Source organism: Balaenoptera musculus, chromosome 18 (assembly GCF_009873245.2).
Source record: "Balaenoptera musculus isolate JJ_BM4_2016_0621 chromosome 18, mBalMus1.pri.v3, whole genome shotgun sequence".
NCBI classification, from domain to species: domain Eukaryota; kingdom Metazoa; phylum Chordata; class Mammalia; order Artiodactyla; family Balaenopteridae; genus Balaenoptera; species Balaenoptera musculus.
The window spans coordinates 68,922,983-68,942,547 of NC_045802.1; the positions used below are offsets into that span (position 1 = coordinate 68,922,983).

At 42.3% G+C, this 19,565-nt stretch overlaps 1 protein-coding gene across 2 annotated transcripts in view; it reads left to right on the top strand.

Annotated features, from left to right (window-relative positions):
* Positions 1–12,913: 12,913 nt before the first annotated feature.
* PCCA (propionyl-CoA carboxylase subunit alpha) overlaps positions 12,914–19,565 on the top strand; it is a 373,229-nt gene continuing 366,577 nt past the window's right edge. For both annotated transcript variants that reach the window (XM_036831147.1, XM_036831149.1), the window contains exon 1: positions 12,914–13,055. In XM_036831147.1, coding sequence (XP_036687042.1) covers positions 12,951–13,055 — 105 coding nt within the window. In that variant the 5' untranslated portion in view covers positions 12,914–12,950. The remainder of the gene's footprint in view (positions 13,056–19,565) is intronic.

The window sequence follows — 19,565 nt, forward strand, 5'->3', positions numbered from 1 at the left end:
ATTGGCTTTTTCCTTTCCTCCTATACTTCCTTATTTTATATACTCTGTTATGCTAGTAGGTTTTAAAGCATGCCTAGGGTTAACCTGGAGTACAGCTCTCTCTCACAGGAGAGGCAGCTAACACAGTTATCAGGGAAGTCCTGCTTTCACCTTTGGGAAACCATTTTCCGGACGCTTGATGTTTCTCCTTTCACTCTTTCTGGAATCAGGTCATTGGGCAGATGAGGTGTCTCTTCAGAAGTTTCTGAATTGAGCGTAAAATAGCTTAACTCCAAAGCCCTGTTATACACTAGATCCAAAGATTCACTCTAGTCTACTTCCCATCTTGCATTCTGCACAGCCATATTGTCCAGTAAAGCTCACTAAAGACAGGGTTCCAGTGAGTTCTGTATAACAGCACAGCCAGCAACGTACATATATGCAAACCCTCAGTGGAGTTAGTGGAATTAAAATCAAGGAAAGTAGGACGTAGAAGGTGTTTGCTCTTCTGCTTCCCTCTCTGTCAGCCCATTGCCTCACCTCAAAGAGAAGAGTTGCTGATATGACTAGTCATATTCAACTGACCTAGTCACATAGAGAACGGGATCACTGTGCTTTGAAAAGATTATGCACAAAGCCTATATGAGGAAGGTTTTGAATCAGTCCTGAAAAATCACAAAAGTAGGACTAAACAAAAATAGACACATTCCTTGTTCTTGGATAGGACCATTCAGCATCATAAATAAGTCAGACCTCCTCAGGTTAATATATAAATTTAACGTAATTCCCCAAAAAGATATCAGCAGAACTTTTCCTGGCACTGGATCCTAAACTTCAAATGGAAAAATAAGTAAGCAGGAATACCTATGAAGGTCTTCAAAAGGAAGAGCAATGAGAGGGGGCTGGCCTTATCACATACTAAAAAAATATTATAGACCCTATAATTAAAACATTGTGGTGTTGATGCCTGACTAGATAGACAAACCAATGGAAATAGTTCCAAGTACACATGGAAATTTAGCATATGACAGAGGTAGCACCTTAAATCATTGAGGGAAAGGTTTAACTTAAAGTTGAAAATGGTGTTAACATGACTGGAGAGTCATTTGAAAAAAGTACGTATTTGGATTTATGTTCCCTTTAATTAACATTAAAATGTACTCCAAAAAGGTGAGTTATTTCGATGTACAAAAATGAAAATATAAGATTAAGAAAAAAACATATGTCCATTTCTTTATAACCTGGACATGAGAAAAGCCTTTCTATTATAATTTAAATTCCAGAAGGTCGATACATTTAAGCTCTCAGAGTGAGGGCAGCTTGTGCCTAGAAATGAACAACTGGGATCACTCCACGTGTGTGGGAATGTTAGTATTCTAATGACAGAAATTAAACACACAGGCTGGTGCCAAGTTGCCCAGGCTTGTGCTGACAAGCCGTGCGGCCCACCTTTCCCAGACAAGATTGAGAAATGTTCTGCATCTTCCCATCTTCCTCTAATACGAAACGTCCTGCTTTGGAGCCACACAAGGTGTGAGAGGAACTGACAGCTAGTTTTCAGCCCAAAATTTTCATGGGAAGTAAGTGTTCACCGCCTTGAGTGATGGTGTCACTCATCAAGATTGGTCCAGCACCAGTGACTAAATTTATAGTAGAGAAATCATGAGCTAGATCTAAAGCAAAAGAGCTCAGGGTTGAGCTTAAGTGGTGTGCCAATCTCATAAGGTGTGTAAAGGTGAGATAACCTCTGAATATACACCATCTGTTTCTTACTTCTTTTTAAAACCCTGTTACTATGAAAATTTAGTTGCTAAGACTAGCACCCATGAAAGGTCCACAGATGGAGATAGGAATCTCCCTTTCTAGTACAATGTGATAAGAGTTTCAGATTTCTTTTTTCTTCTTTTTCTTTTTTTCTGGCTGCACCTTGGCATGTGGGATCTTAGTTCCCCAACCAGGGATTGAACCCATGCCATCTGCAATGGAAGCACAGGGTCTTAACCACTGAACCGCTAGGGAAGTTCTGAGTTTCAGATTTCTTGTTGTCTGGCCTACTGAGGTGTTTGCCATCTAAAAAGTCACTTAGTGGTTAAGTCCAGTTACCTAGGGAACCATCTGATACCTAGGAACTGATACCAAGTGAAGCTGGGTGGTCCCCAAAGGAAAGTGAATACAAACTCAACAGTTGGTTTAATTGTATATTTTAGCCATGTCATAAGCAGAGTGTAGCCAGTATTGGACATATGCCTAGCAGTGACTAAGGATCCAAGGGGCAACATCAAGGATAGGTGCCCTTTAGGCAGTGGTGTGTTGATAAATGTTTAACAGCAGATTCTCTGGGAGAGCGGGAGTGAGCGGGGCCATGATTTGTAGTGTTTTCTGATTTCCATTGTGTAAATATTTCCATAGGCTGATTTCAAGCTACCAGGAATTTAACAACTGTCTGGCAAGATTCCTGACAATTTAACAATTGATTCTCCTAAGCTGGTTCTATCTGGCTCCAGCAAACTGTTGCTTACAGATACCATAGATAAGACGTACTCAACAATTCAGAACCTTAAACCAACAAAGGTGAAGGAAAATATCTAGGAACATTAAGAAATCTTGCATAGAGATTGAAGTGTAACAATATATAGCACCAGCTCCTTGACTCTCCATGTCTTGGGCTGTCTCCTTCATACAATCATTACTTTGTTGATAGTCTTGAGTGAAGGCTGTTTTCTGCTTCTGGAGGATTCCTAAGAATTCTCAGGTTGAAGTCTCTGGCAGGAACAGTCTTCTTGATTCAAGAGGGATTTATTTCTCCTTCATTAACAAACAAGGGTACAAGGATCGAAGCCACAGACTTTAACTGTTGTGTTAGTTGTTAATAGTGCCTGTAAGGTCCTTTCCACTGCCGTCAAGGGCAGTCTTTTTCTGATGTCTCTTTCAGAAGATGAAGCTTCTGAGTTTTAAAGAGTGAATAGGGTTGTTCTGAAGGATGTTTTGGAAAAGCTACTCACATCTGTTGATACAATTGTATATTGATTCCACTTACATGAGATACCTAGAATAGTCAAATTCATAGAGACAGAGTAGAATGGTGGTTGCCGGGGCTGGTGGGGGAGGGGAAAATGGGGAATTAGTTTTTTTTATTAATTAAAAAAAATTTTTTATTTTATTCATCTATTTTTGGCTGTGTTGGGTCTTCGTTGCTGCGTGTGGGCTTTCTCTAGTTGCGGTGAGCGGGGGCTACTCTTTGTTGCGGTGCGCGGGCTTCTCATTGTGGTGGCTTCTCTTGTTGCAGAGCATGGGCTCTAGGCACGTGGGCTTCAGTAGTTGTGGCATGCGGGCTCAGTAGTTGTGTCTCATGGGCTCTAGAGCACAGGCTCAGTAGTTGTGGCGCATGGGCTTAGTTGCTCCGCGGCATGTGGGATATTCCCTGACCAGGGCTCGAACCTGTGTCCCTTGCATTGGCAGGCAGATTCTTAACCACTGTGCCACCAGGGAAGCCCTCTATTCTCTTTTCTATCTTTACAGTTTGGCCAGGATTTTGTTGCAGGCAGGTAGGATACACTCTAGAAATATCCTTGACTATGCTTTAAAGTGTTTCCACCCCCACTGTAGAATTAAGATGGTCGCCAAACTATCTGGGCTATGGTAATAAGACTGGAGAGCTTACCTGCTGTGTTAATCAGCACTTCAGGAATGGAAGAGGGTGGGGTCCTCTCTGGAAATATGACACACAATTAACTTAGAAGGGTATAATCAATGATTACCTTGGGAGAGAACATGTTCTGGACAGTAAGGACATCGACGAATCTCCAGGGACTTTTTTAAGTCATAAAGTGTACTATGATTGTCCTTGATTGATAATGGTATTGAAACCTAGAAACAAAATAATTTGTTGACAGTTATTGAACCAGTTTCAGTGCTTAGCAATTGGGTTATCTCAGTAATCTTTATTCATGAGATGGGAGCAATGAAGCAGAGCTGAGGAGGTCATTGGTAAGTGTGCATAAGTTAACATAGCAAACCTGAAGTGACTATCTTTAGAAGGGCCTGCTTGCAGGGTTGGCCTTGGCTGGATTTTGGGAGTGTTCCCACTATTCCCCACTGATAAGGGTGGCCCACTATACTCAGACTGTGCAAACAATGTACAATGTTCAATAATTTATGTGGAATGCCTGCTTTCTTTCTGGGAATCTGGAGTTTTGGTATGTGCTAGGCAGAGAGTACCTACATGACTAGCCCTCCCAATAAAAACGTTGATCACTGAGTCTTTAGTAGTCTTCCCTGGGCAGAAACATTGCACATATGCATTTTCATTGCTGGGGGAAGAGCATGCTCTGTGTGACCCCTCATGGGAAAGTGTTATGGGCTTCTCCCAAATTCATGTGTTGAAGCCCTAATCCCTCAGTGTGATTGTATTTGGAAACAGGACCTTTATGGAAGTAATTAAAGGTTAGATGAAGTCATAAGGGTGGGACCCTGAACTGATAGGATTAGTGACCTTATAAGAAGAGACACCAGAGAGCTCTCTCTCTTCTTCCTTGTGCACACATTCATGGAGGAAAGGCCATGTGAAAACACAATGAGAAGGCAGCTGTCTACAAGCCAGGAAGAGACCTCTCTCCCCAAACTGAATTGGCCAACACCTTCATCTTGGACTTCTAGCCTCCAGAACTGTGAGGAAAAAAAGCTCTGTTGTTTAAGCTACCAGTCTATGGTATTTTGTTGTGATAGCCCTAGGAAATGAATACAGCCTCCCTCAAGAAGGGCAACCTGTCTCTCAAATTCATAGACCAGCATTCCCATACATTATTTCATCCTTTATTATTTATGTATGTGGTCTTCAATAATATGAGATTGTTTCACATATCTTAAAGCTTTTATAAAAATAGTATCAAACTATGTATTCTTCTGCAGCTTGTTTTCCTTTTACTTATTTTTTGTTTTGTTTTTTGCTTCATCTTATATTTGTGAGATTTATTCATGTGGATACTTTTCTCTAGTTCTAGAATGATGCACAATACTTTCTAAAATGCACCTACAGTATCACTTCCTGGATTAAGATGCTTCAGGTTTCTTACCTCAAAGAACATCGATAAAAAACACAAGCAGTTATGTATAAAATAGATAACTAATAAGGACCTACTGTGTAGCACAGGGAACTCTACTCAGTATTCTGTAATGGCCTATATGGGAAAAGGATCTAAAAAAAAAAGAAGAGTGGATATATGTATATGTATAACTGATTCACTTTGCTGTATACCGGAAACTAACACAACATTATAAATCAGCTATATCCCAATAAAAATTTAAAAACAAACAAACAAAAAAAACCCAAAACACAAGCAGCTAATGAGGATGAGTAAAGGACCTGGTGGGCAAAGGGAGATGCCTTTGAGTGTTTTTGGGGAATCCCTGCATTGTTAAATCTTTTGATCTCTCAAGAGAAGTATAAAATTTGGAATTTTATGTGAAAGCTGCCATATTTTGAATATAGTTAACTAACTCAATTTAACACACACACACACCCAGGGCTAAAACCAAACTTAGCCTTGTGCCATATGTGGCCCATTATTGTGCCACAGTGTGATTTCTGGCCTCGAAGATAAAAACCCCCGACTCTATAGTATAATATTTACTTTCTTCAGGATCTGGCCCTTTCCTATTCCTTCAGTTTTGTCTGTAAATGCTTCCTTTGCTGAAGTCATACCATTTGTGATACAAAACCATGCTGCTGGACCCACAGCTCACTATCATACACATGCTATTCATTCTGCTTCTGAGTCCTTTACCTAGAATATCCACTTATCTACCTTTCTTTTTTTTTTTTTCTTAATACTTCAAAGTATATATTTTTAGGAACAAGGACATTCTCTTACATTACCCCAGTACAAGGATCAAAAGCAGGAAATTTAGCATAGAAAAACCCAATTATCTAATCCAGTCACATGTAAATTTAGTTAATTGTCCCCGGTAATGCCCTTTATACGTATTTTTTAAAAAAAATTTTTATTGGAGTATAGTTGATTTACAATGTTATGTTAGTTTCAGGTGTACAGCAAAGTGAAACAGTTACACATATACATATACCCACTCTATTTTTTTAGACTCTTTTTCCATATAGGCCATTACAGAATATTGAGTAGAGTTCCCTGTGCTATACAGCAGGTTCTTACTAGTTTTCTATTTTATATATAGTAGTGTGTATGTGTCAGTCCCAATCTTCCAATTTATTCCTCCCCCCCTTATCCCCTGGTAACCATAAGTTTGTTTTCTACATCTGTGATTCTACTTCTGTTTTGTAAATTAGTTCATTTGTACCTTTTTTTTTAGATTCCATATATAAGTGATATCATATGTCATTTATCTTTCTTTGTCTGACTTACTTCACTCAGTATGACAATCTCTAGGTCCATCCATGTTGCTGCAAATGGCATTATTTTGTTCTTTTTTATGGCTGAGTAATACTCCATTGTATAATATGTATCACATCTTCTTTATCCATTCCTCTGTTGATGGACATTTAGATTGCTTCCATGTCCTGGCTATTATAAATAATGCTGCAATGAACATTGGGGTGCATGTATCTTTTTGAATTATGGTTTTCTGTGGGTATATGCCTAGGAGTGGGATTGCTGGGTCATATGGTAGTTCTGTTTTTAGTTTTTTTAAGGAACCTCCATACTGTTCTCCATAGTGGCTGTATCAATTTACATTCCCACCAACAGTGCAGGAGGGTTCCCTTTTCTCCACACCCTCTCCAGCATTTATTGTTTGTAGACTTTTTGATAATGGCCATTCTGACTGGTGTGAGGTGATATACCTCATTGTAGTTTTTTTTTTTTATACGTAAACTTATTTATTTATTTTATTTTCAGCTGCATTGGGTCTTCGTTGCTGCATGTGGGCTTTCTCTAGCTGTGGTGAGCGGGGGCTACCCTTCATTGAGATGAGTGGGCTTCTCACTGTGGTGGCTTCTCTTGTGGAGCACGGGCTCTAGGCGCTCAGGCTTCAGTAGTTGTGGCATGCATGCTCAGTAGTTGTGGCTCGTGGGCTCTAGAGTGCAGGCTCAGTAGTTGTGGTGCACTGACTTAGTTGCTCCGTGGCATGTGGGATCTTCCTGGACCAGGGATCGAACCTGTGTCCCCTGCATTGGCAGGTGGATTCTTAACCACTGCGCCTCCAGGGAAGCCCTCACTGTAGTTTTGATTTGCATTTCTCTAATAATTAGTGATGTCGAGCATCTTTTCATGTGCTTTTTGGCCATCTGTATGTCTTCTTTGGAGAAGTGTCTGTTTAGGTCTTCTGTCCAATTTTTGATTGGGTTGTTTGTTTTTTTGATATTGAGCTGCATGAGCTGTTTGTATATTTTGGAGATTAATCCCTTGTCGGTTGCTTTGTTTACAGATATTTTCTCCCCATTTATCTACCTTTAAATTATCCTTTTTTTATGGTGATAAATTTTTTATTTTTGAATAATTTTAGATTTATAGGAAAGTTGTAAAGACAAAATACAGAGAGTTCCCATGCACTCCTCACATAATTTCCCCTAATGTTAATGTCTTACGTTACCATGGTACGTTTGTTAAAACTAAGGAAACAACATTGGTACATTATTATTAACTAAACTCTAGACTCTATTTGAATTTCAGTAGTTTTTACAGTTTTTAGTTTTTGTATCCAGTCCAGGATATTGCACTGCATTTAGTCATCATATGTCCTTAGCCATCTCTGGTCTGTGATAGTTTCTGTCTTTCCTTGTTTTTCATGACCTTGACAGTTTCGAGGAGTATTTTAAAATTTTTTATTTATTTATCTATTTATAAATTTTAGCTTTATTGAGGTATAATTGACTTACAAAATTGTAAGATATTTAAAGTCTACATTGTGGTGATTTGATGTATGTGTACATTGTGAAAGGATTTCCACCCATCTAGGTAATTAACACATCCATCACCTCATATATATAACTTTTTTTTTAAGGTGAGAACAATTAAGTTCTACTCTCTTAGCAAATTTCAGTTATATAATATGGTGTTATCAACTATAGCCACCATGTTTTACATTAGATCCTCAGAACTTATTCATCTTATTGCTGAAAGTTTGCACCCTGTTACCAGTCTCTCCCTATTTCCTCCCCTGCCCCAGCCCCTGGAAAGCACTTTCCTACTCTGTGTCTATGAGTTTGACATTTTTTCTTATTTTTTAGATTCCACATATAAGTGACATCATGTGGTATTTGTCCTTCTCCGTGTGGGTTATTTCGCTTTATATACCATATCTTTATTCAGTCATTTGTTGATGGACACTTAGGTTGTTTCTTTATCTTGGCTGTTGTGAATAATGCTTCAACATGGGAATACAGATATCTCTTCAATTTTCTGTTTTCATTTCCTTTGAATATATACCCCAAAGTGGGATTGCTGGATAACATAGTAGCTCTATTTTTAGTTTTTTAAGGAACCTCCATACTGTTTTCCATAGTGGCTACACCAATTTACATTCCCGTCAACACTGTAGGAGGGTCCCCTTTTCTCCATACCCTCTTCAGCATTTATTATTTGTAAACTTTTTGACGATAGCCATTCCTACTGGTATGATGTGATAACTCATTATAGTTTTATTTGCATTTATTTCTCTGATAAGTATGAATGACGAGCGTCTTTTCATGTGCCTATTGGCCATCTGTATGTCTTCTCTGGAGAAATGTCTATTTACGTCTTCTGCTTATATTTTGAGTGGTTTTTGTTGTTGTTGTTGTTATTGAGTACAATCTGTAACTTTAAGTGGAGAGGGCAAAGGCATAGAGTTGTGTTCTATTAGTTAGGGTACACATTCGGCTACTGTAACAAAGGCAAAACAAAACAAAAACAAAACAAAACACAGTAACTTAAATAAGATACAGTGTTTTTCTCTTTTGCATAAAAATCTGAGCAGAACCTTCCAGGGCTGATATAGCAGATCCATAGTGTCAGTACCTTCGAGCTCCTTGGATATTGTTTTGTCTTCCTCAACGCCTGACTTCCTCCTTATCATCTAAGATGACAACTTTGCCGCCAACATTATGCCCACATTCTGGCAAGCTGGGAAGAGGAGAAGGGAAAGTGGAAGGCATGCCCCTTCCCTTTAGGGTCACAACCCAAAAGTTACCCATGTCACTTTTGCTTACATCCCATTGGCCAAAACTTAGTAACCTAGCCACTCTTGCTGTGATGGAAGTTGGCAAATGTGGTTATTCCCTGAGGGCCATGTACCCAGCTAATTGTGAGAGTTCTTTTACTAAAGAAGCAGGAGGAAGGTGGGTATTAGGGGACAACTAGCAGTCTCTGCCACAGTCCACCCCTTCACCACTCAAAGAGTTATGCACGACTTCTCTTCTCACTAGTGGAACAGTCAGGATTCAGCCAGGGAAGCACACCTCCATAAGACTCTGCTTTTACGGGGGGAATACAATAGCATTTTGGCTCTCTAGGAATTAGCATCAGTTCAGAGCTAGAGTCCAGTAATCCCTGAAAATTTTGGTTATTTTCCCTTCCCGCAGTACATACTCACATTCATCAGTGGCTACAGGCTACTGGCAGAGAGAGTGATTACAGGAGTCTGCCTGAAGCATTGGTAGACAAGTTGGACAAGCTGGATAAGGGGGATAGCAGAGAAGCTAAGCATGTCTGGCTGCCAGGTAGGAATGTGAGGAAGGCTCTCAGAAAGGGGTCATGAGAAGCAATTGCTTCTGGACAGCTACCACCTCTGTGGGTCTGCAGCCAAGTGTCTTGTGGTGGGCCTGGGGTTGCTGGTGGTCAGCAGGGCTAGCAGTTGGGAAAAACAAGCTGGATGCAGAGTGGAGGCTGAGGACACGCGGTCTTCCAGGAAACTGTGTTCCTTACCTTACGGTAATAATCTGGGAGTATTGGCTGCCACTTCACTCCTGCTTTCTTTTTTTTTTTTTTTTTTAATTTATTTTATTTATTGATTATTTTTGGCTGCGTTGGGTCTTCATCGCTGTGCGCGGGCTCTCTCCAGTTGCGGCGAGCTGGGTCCACTCCTCGCTGCGGCGCGTGGGCCTCCCACTGCAGTGGCTCCCCCCGTGCGGAGCACGGGCTCCAGGCGCGTGGGCCTAGCCACTCTGTGGCACGTGGGATCTTCCTGGACCAGGGCTCGAACCCGCACCCCGCATGGCAGGAGGACTCCTAACCACTGTGCCACCAGGGAGGCCCCCACTCCTGCTTTCTAAATATCTTACAGGGTCCTCTTTTGGTTAACTCTAACCAGGAACCATATAGGGCAGAGGGTTTGGGGAAACATAATTTCCACTCCGGTTTACCTAGTCTGTAAGTGCTCCCAACTCAGGGAGAGCCAAATATATGTATGTAGCTCAAAGTTCAGGGTCTCTAGGTGGAGTGCAGTCTTGCTATTTATTGCTCATGTGGCTGCTCATGATTCCCTGATTTACACCCCAGCTTCCCTCGGCTCCATTCACACCATGCAACAGTAGGGCAGTATCTTGTAACAGGATACGGGGGATCACAGGGGAGATTGGCATCTGACTTCTCAAGAGCAACTCTGGAAGCTAGAAGATTATGTAAAATGTTTTCAGAATTCTGAGAGAAGATTTATTATTTCTAGCAAAGGCAGAGTGACTGGTTCCACACTGGTTCTAGATGGAGTAGCTGGTTCCCTCCCACTATAGATAAATAGAAAATTGGACAAAATACATGAAACAACTATTTTCAGACATCGGTAACAGGAAGTGGGTTTTGGAGATGATATAAACATCCCAAAATGTGTGGCATAGCTTGGAGAAGGTAGAACTGTTCAGCTCAAAACTGGCAATTATATTCCCTTGAAAACACAGTATTAGAATTAGAGGCTATATCAAAGAAAGCAAAAACAATATTGTCCCAGGCTTTGAAAGCAGCCATTTTACTAAAGAGGTACCATGGCATAACAGGGGTCATCAGCTTTCAGATTCTGGTTTGCTATGTTGGGGTGGTCACCATTAAGTTATCACCACATATATCAGGTTTCATTTTGTCAGTACCTCACTTGTGAGTTGATTAGGATACAGTTTTGGCTGCTATAGTAAAGACAGAAATAACAGTGATTTAAACAAGATAAAAGTTTATTTCTCTGTCACATAACAGTGCATGCATTAAGCAGTAGAAGACTGATAAGATGATTCCACAGAGTAGGGGACCTTGGCTCCTCCTATCTTATTGCTCTTCTATTTTCAACATGGGGCTCCTATCTCATGAGTTAAGATGGTTGCTCCAGCACCCACCAGTATGTCTTCTTTCAGGAAGGAGGGAAGAGGAAATGGAAGGCATGCCTCTACTCTTTAAGGGCACAATTCTTACATTCCATAAAGCACACCTTAGTCACATGTCCACACCTTGTTGTTAGGGAGGGTGGATACTGCAGCCTTTAGCTGGGTGGCCATGTGCTCAGCTAAAGCTCAGGAGCTCTTTTACTAAAGAAAGGAGTGGAGAATAGATATTATGGAACAAGTAGTTTCTGCCATAACTGCTGTTCAAGAAAATAACTTCTATAAGACAAAACAGATAGGATCTAAGGAGAATCACTCCAAAGGGTAAAAATGGGAGGAAGGAAAAGAAAAAAAGAAAAAAAGAAAAGCAGGTTTCCTGGGTAGGAAATGAGCCCAGCCTTAGATACCTAAGTGAGAAATCCTGTGAAACTGATATAATTTTTTATATTGTGTGTCATGCAAGTTCCTGCTTACATTTTAAAATTCCATTAAGTGTCACCTCTCAGCTATCCTTAAACAGTTTGTATCTCTTTTGGCATTTGCCATGTTGTACGACATTCTGTGTCATTCCTAGCTTTGTTAACTGTCTCAAGGTGACTCTGTACGAGAAGCAAAATAGTTAAGAGAGAGCCCCTGATGCTGTCGTATATATAGGTGAGAAGACCTGATGTGTGAGATTTGCTTCAGAATACTCCAGCAAAAAATAAGCAGGGGGAATAGATGAAACAAGATTGACAAAATGTTGATTTGTTGAAGCTGTGTGATGGGTGCCTGGGTGATCATAAGACTGTTTTCTCTCTTTTGTGTCTGTTAAAAACTGTCCATAATAAAACAAAAGTCCAGTCCCTGAAGACAGCCAGACCTGGGTTCAAACCCTAGTTTCACTACTTACTAGCTGAGTGGCTTTTCCTCTCTATAAATTCAGTTTCTCAAAATGGGAAATGTATAGGCCAATAGGGTTCTTGTAAAGATTAAAAGAGACAAAATTTGCGGCATCTAACAAGGTCTAGCCCTTAGTAGTTGTATTAATAAGGGTGCCTACTTGCAAGCAACAGAAACTGACTTTGGTTATGGCTAATTCCTCTGACACGCAGATGTTAGTATATGCAGAAGAGGTAGGGCTTGAGCTGGGATCTCTGATTTCTAGACCTAGAGCGTTTTCTATGTTACATTTGTCCAAAACCTTACCTTGGTTTGGCGCTTTGCAACTTACGCCTTCAAACATACAGGATCTTAATTTGGGTACCTGCCTGGAACTTAGGACACTCGAGACTGTAGGGTGGCCCTGGGCTGAGGGGTGGTCAAGGGGCGGAGGTACCTCACTGACGTTCGCTGGCCGCACTGCGTGTAGGTTGCTAAGTGGAAGCTGGCGCAATACGGGCTTTACCCCAAGCAGGCGCGGATCAACCGCCGCCAGAACACACGCGTGTCCTCCCTGCCTCGCTCATTCCCGGGATAGTGTCGGGCCGGCAGCCCCCAGCTGGCTCCTGGCGGGCCGCTCGGCCAGCCTCCCTCCGGGCCCAGCACGCGCTTGCCCAGCAGCCAGGCTCCCGGCTCCCGCGGTTGGGCGAGTCCCGCTCCCGGTCCCTCCCTTCCCCGCAGTAGGGGGCGGGGCCACGGATCCCCGGCTCGTGATTGGCGAAGCCCAGGCGCTACTCTTCTCCGCCCCCTTCCGCGGGGTGAGAGGTCAGCGGAGCTCCGGTCTGCAGGGGCAACAATGGCGGGGCTCTGGGTCGGGGAGGCAGCGCTGGTCACAGCAGGACGGCGTGGACGGCGGTGGCCGCAGCCGCTGTTGCGGAGCGCGGCGCTATGGACCCTGAAGGTGAGGAGCGCCGGGACTCCCCGTGGGCCTGGGCCTCATTGGGCTCCCAGCCCCGCACCGCCAGGCGGTGGCCAGTGCTGCGGAGAGCGCTCCGTAGGTGCCCGGGCGACACCCGGCGCCGGGTTCCGCGTCGGACCGCGCCCCTAACTCCCTCTCCCTCCGGAGTTCGCCCTGGAGCGGGGCAGAGGTGGCGTCCCTCGCCGCAGCTGTTACTCCGAGTATCATGGAGGGCCGAGTGGCCCAAGGAGCCTGTAGGCGTGAGTTTTCTGCTTTCTCGGGAGCGGCTGACAGCCAGCTGGCTGTAATATACGTGCATTTCCCGTGCTCCCGCTCTTGGGCCATGAGGTTTTGGCTTGTCTTGAGCTTTCCAGGTGTATTTTTAAGGGTCCTTATCGTTTCCATTTTTTTTTTGCCTTCTTCCTGCTTTGAAGGGACACTAAATTGCTGCTCAAGTAGAGTTAGGGTTTTGAGTTTGTCTCACCTTTTAAAGTATAAGATGTCAGGATTGCTACTACCTTTGCTTGAGTTGAGAGCCTATTTTAATTGTATTACATCACATTATATACTGTATATGCATCTTGTGAGTTTTTCTCTTCTCTGTAGTGGTTAGCGTGATGTTTGTGCTGTTCTAAACACATCTCTGCACTGTATGTTCTAGGGTTTTCATGGTGGCAGCCATGACTTATACGTTGGAGTGTTTGTGTGTGGCTCTTAACACTTTTTCTCTTCAACATGGAGTCTCTTGTAATTTCTAAACGAAGACTACCTAGCTTACTTTATTAACAGAGTTTAAGTCACTTGAACAGATTATTTAAAAGTTTCTCTGAAAACCACCTGTTATCTTCCTTTAAAAAAAATAGGCCCGTAACTTGATTTATTGTCATTGAACTTTTAGAATTGAAAGACACGTTAGAGATGATTTGGCCCATCCTACTCTTTTAAAGAGGAGGGAGCTTAGGCCCAGGTGTGAAATGTGGGCGCTAGAGCTGAACATGGAAGTGAAAGTAAGTCTGCAGGTACATTAGCTTAGTGGCAACTTTAGAATGCCCACTCTCAAAAAACCCAAAGTTTGTGTGGGCACACAATTTATTGTTTCTTAATCTTTAGTGTTCTTTCATCTTTTAATCTTTTTTGGCCACTTCACTTGCAGTTGCAAAACTCTGAATGCATTTATTGATGCGTAGGAGGCAGCATGGTGTGGTGGGAAGGCATAGGCTTTGGAGTCAACACAGATGAAGTTTGGTATATTAAATAAGTCACCTCTTTGGGCCTCCGCTTCTTCCTTTCAGCTGTTTTTTTTTTTCAGCAAGTCTTTCTCTACTTCCTGTGTTCCATCTCTGTGAAATGAATATAATTTCTCTTTTAGAAATTTTAGTCTGTTAAGGAGACAAACAAGTGTAAAATGCTATTACGGGAGAGGTCCTGGTGCTATATAGAAGAAAATAAAATGGAGGGATTTGACCAAGTCTAGATTTTGAGCTTTGTGTCCTAGATACTGTTCTGGTGCTCTACTTGAATTAATTTATTCAGTCCTCACAACAGCCATATAATCCCCATTTACAGATGAAGAAATTGAGGCACAGTTCTGTGGAGGCCAGAAGTCTGAAATTAGGATGTCAGCAGGGCCGTGGGCCCTCCGAGGGCTCTAGTGAAGAATCCTTCCTTGCCTCTGGTGGCTCCACTTGTTCCTTGGTTTGTGGCCATTATCACTGCAGTCTCTCTCAGCCTCTCTCTTCAGAAGCCTGGCCTTCTTTTCCTTCTCCCTGTGCATCCTCTTCTTTCATTTATAAGGACACTTGTCAGTGGATTTAGGGATTGGCAGGATCCAGGATGATCTAACTGAGATCTTTTACTTAAATATATCTGCAAAGACCCTTTTTACAAAAAAAAAAAAAAAAGAAAAAAAAAAGGGTTACAGTCACAGGTTCTAGGACACGGACACATCATCTTGGAGTCCACCATTTCAACCCACTACACCTACTATGTGCCAGGTACTGTTTAGTGCTGTGGATATAATAGTGAACATTTCTGCCCTCATTGTGGTTGTATTTGACTAAAGGAGACTGACAGTATTCACATAAATATGTAAGTTCAAAGAGTGGTAAGTGCTGAAAGGAAAAAAAAAATAGAATAAAGGAATAAAAAGTGGTAGTGGTGTTGGGGGGTTGTTACCTAAGGAAAAGAGAGGAGATATTTCTAAGAATGTGGTATTTGATCAGAAAACCGACCCAGCCCACCATGTGATGACCTGGGGGACTAGCCTTCCAAAGGAAGGCCAAGGCAACAGCTCTGAGGTGAGATTGCGTTTGGTGTGATCAAGGGGGTCGACATGGCCACTGGTTGGAGCACAGTGAATGAGGGGGGAATGAAGGTAGACAGGACAGTCATGTAGGGGCTTGTATTCAGAATTTATCCCAATAATGGGAGTCCATTGGAGGGTTTTAAGCAAGTTGGATTTATGTTTTGGAAAGACCACTCTGCTGTGTGGAGAATATCCTAGTTGGGGCTGGGAAGGGGAAGAAGAGTAGGAGCTGGGAGACCAGTCAGGAGACCGTTGTAGAAGTTCAAGCTGGTAACATCATGGTAACTTGTGCTAGGGTGGTAGCACTGGAGTTGGTGAGAACTGGTAAGACTTGGGATATGTTTTGGAGCTAGAACCAATAGTACTTGATATTGGATTAGAAGGGGGGTAAAAGGAAAGAGAGGAATCAAGAACCTTTGAAAGGTAGACACGAAGGGCCACATATTGTATGATTCCGTTAGCGTGAAATGTCCAGGATAGGCAGAGCCACAGAGACAGAAAGTAGATTAGTGGTTGCCAGGGTCTAGGGAGAGGGATGAGGGAGGAGACGCTAACAACTGAGGGGTATCTTTTTGGGGTGAAGAAAAACTGTCCTGGAGTCAGATAGTGGTGACAGTTCCGCAACCTTGTGAATATACTGAAAACCACTGAGTTGTATACTTTAAAAGAATGAATTTTTGGTATGTGAATTATATCTCAATTGAAAAAAAAAAAAAGAATGATTCTTAAGTCCTTGACTTAAGCCCCTGGATGTGATAGTGTTTTAGAGATGTGGACGGCTGAAGCTTAGGAGGGAAGATCAAGACAGTAGTTACATTAAAATAAATTGATTGAATTTATGAAATACAGAGGGGTGGTGATTTTATTTGTTGTTTGTGGGATCATGTAATGGGTATGGGAAAGGAGCAGGAGTTAGAAACCACGTTCTCAGGTTGGTAGATGATTCTGGGGTTGCTGAAAATGGCAAAAGAGGGGGAGGAAAGCTGTGTTAGCGTTTAATTATCAAACAACCTACAGATGATTCTCATTTTTACAGCTGAGGTTAAGTAACTTGCCCAAGGTTACACAACAATTAAGCAATAGATCTAGGATTCAAACTCAGATCTGACTTCAACACTCTTATTATACCATATTAACAAACTTAGTAAAAATGAGAAAGGTCAGATTTATACATCTCGGGGGACAAAACCTAGTCTGAGCTTCATAGCAGTTACGGAAAAGAGGGTTAGGCTTCCCTACAGTAAGGAACGTTCGTTAATCAGGATAAGCAAACCTTGTCCTAGCACTGACTGTGTAGAATTCATTATATAAGGGCAACTAACAATACAATAAAGAAGTTCTTTGTTACTGTTTTACAAAAGATGCAGTGATAGTTCACATCTCATTGGTTGCTATTAATCTGGCACTTTGTGAAAGTTATAGTGTGTAAGAACAGTTCTATCCAGTGGGATGGTTAGGTTTCCTAGAAGCAGAGCCTGAAGAGGGATTTTGTGCAGGTGGTAGTAGTTGAGAAGAATGAAGAAACCAGGCTAGAGCAGGGGAAAATAATCTAAGCAATGAAGGGGCTTCAGATGGAAACTGGATTCAGTTTCATCCCACAGGGGAGCCCTGGAGCAGTGGTTCTCAAAGCAGGGGACTCCAGCCAGCCGCGACAGCAGCATTATCTGGGTACTTGTTAGGAATGCACATCTTCTAGCTCCACCGTAGACCTGCCAAGTTTGAAAATCTGGGGTCAGAGCCCAGCCATCTGTTTTAACAAGCCCTTCTCCAGGTGATACTGATGCACAGTCAGGTTTGAGAAGCACTGCTCTAGTTCAGCCCTGTGCAATAAAAATGAAATGTGAGCTGCAAATGTAATTTAATATTTTCTAGCACTCACATTAAAAATTTTTTTAAAAGGTTAAATATTAATGTATTTTATTTAACCCAGTATATTTAAAATATTTCAATATGTAAATGTAAAAAATTAACAAGGTTTTCTTTGTTGTTTGTTTTTGGAATTAAGTCTTCAAATCTGGTGTGTATGTTACACTTGGAGCACACTGGAATTTGGACTGGCATATTTCAAGTGCTCAGAAGCTGCCTGTGGCTAGTGGCTGCCACATTGGACAGCCAGCACTAACGCACAGATTGCAATACTAAATTGGACCCACCTTGAGATGAGGGGCGGGGGCAGCCTTTTGAACCCTGTGTGAGTCAGTCGTTGGCTGTGGGCTGGGAGGGATGTAGCTCCCAGGCTTGATGGAGAACTCCTGTCCAGTTGAGGCAAATGGGGCAAACTAGGGAGCAGGTGTGAGCCATGAGTAGGATACATGTACAGAGTACACCCAGAGTACGCCAACTGGGGGTCTTCACCGCCTGGTGAACAGGTTCTGGATGACACCAACAACATCTGCTACAGGTGGGGTGGGAGGAACGGCCTGGTTGGGGAGCTGTAGTGGAATGAGGAAGTTTTAAAGTTGACGTATATAGTTCTCTGGTGTTCCAGCTTTTACTATGGAGGCAGAGCTGGAGAATCTTGAGTTTTATTCCCCCAGTTTTATTGAGAAGTAATTGACATGAATCTTGAGATTTGATCATCTCTCTCAAATATTAGGTATTCAGCCTAGCTTGTAACAGAAGGTCTTGGCCGACAGTTGACGATTGGGATGGCTAGTGAGGTCCTGAAGGCTAACTAGTCAGTGTCTGTGAAGGAAAAGCTGCACTTAAGTGAAAAAGCCTGACTTCCGGCAGTGTTTTTAAAGGGCGTTTTTTCTGGTCACTGTGGTTCTGTTAAAATGCTGAAAGAAATATTTTCCTGGTGCGTCCTAGCTCTATGTCATGAAATGTGGAAGAGAGGACCTTCGCCTGGAAGTTTTGAAGATGAAGCACTATCAAATATTTACTTTTACTTGGTAAGAGCATCTTATGGCTCCATTAATCCCCAATTTTGAGGATGGTTTCTTTGAAGTATTGGTTGGCCAAAAAGTTTGTTCGGGGTTTTCCGTAACACAGTAAAACCCGAATGAACTTTTTGGCCAACCCCAATAGCATGCATCCTGATAATGAATTAACCTGTCAACAGAATTGTTTTAGTATTATACACTTGAATGCCGCTGTGGTTATGTTAACAGGAATACTTTTGGTTTGGCAGGATTAGTGTTTAAGTTCTTCTTTAAACATGAGTCTAGTGGATTTACCAGTTTGGGCTGCCACCTGAGGCCACATCCAGAATGTGAAAGTAGGTGGTCTCCTAGTTAGAAAAGGGCAGTCCTTGTTGGCAGTGGCCGGAAGGCATGTGAACAGTTTGTGTAAAAGCTGTACCCCTTGTTTTGGTTAACAGTTACTGTATGCATACTTTAACATATGCAAAACTGTGCTAGGCGTTTTACACATTCTCATTTAATCCTCATGGCAGCCTTATGTCCTAGATAAGTAGTTTTTATGCCCAGTTTATATGTGAGGAAAATTATGTTTAAGAAATGTCAGAGCCAGCATTTGAACCAGGGTCTGAATCTGAGTCTAGATCACAGCTCTTAATTACCATATTATTACTTTTATGGGAAATCCCAAATGGCCTGGTTGTATTTATTTATTCATTTATTCATTCATTTATTTATTTGTTTGGTTTTTTGTGGGTGCATTGGGTCTTCATTGCTGCCCGCAGGCTTTCTCTGGTTGCAGCGAGCGGGGGCTACTCTTCGTTGCAGTGTGCGGGCTTCACATTGCAGTGGCTTCTGCAGGGGCTCTAGCACGCCGGCTTCAGTAGTTGTGGCTCGCAGGCTCTAGAGCGCAGGCTCAGTAGTTGTGGCGCACGGGCTTAGTTGCTCCGCGGCATGTGGGATCCTCCCGGACCAGGGCTCGAACTCGTGTCCCCTGCATTGGCAGGCGGATTCTTAACCGCTGCGCCACCAGGGAATCCCTGGCCTGGTATAATTTTAAGAAAGAAAGCTACAGCTGCATAATTGGATTTAGTTTTTGTGTAATATCTTCCATTTTCTTGGTGCTTTACCATTTATAAAGGCTTGATTTTTTTTTTTTTTTTTTAGCAGCCCTGTAGGAAAGCAAGGGAGGTGTCATCTTCTACATTTTATAGATGGGAGCTGGAGTCCATAGAAATTATTTGCTCAACGTTTCATACCTATGAAGCAGTGGAGCTAAGAGTTGACCCAGGTCTTGTGGCTCTGAAGGTCGTGCTACTTCCCACGTGCCACGTTGTTAGCTGGCAT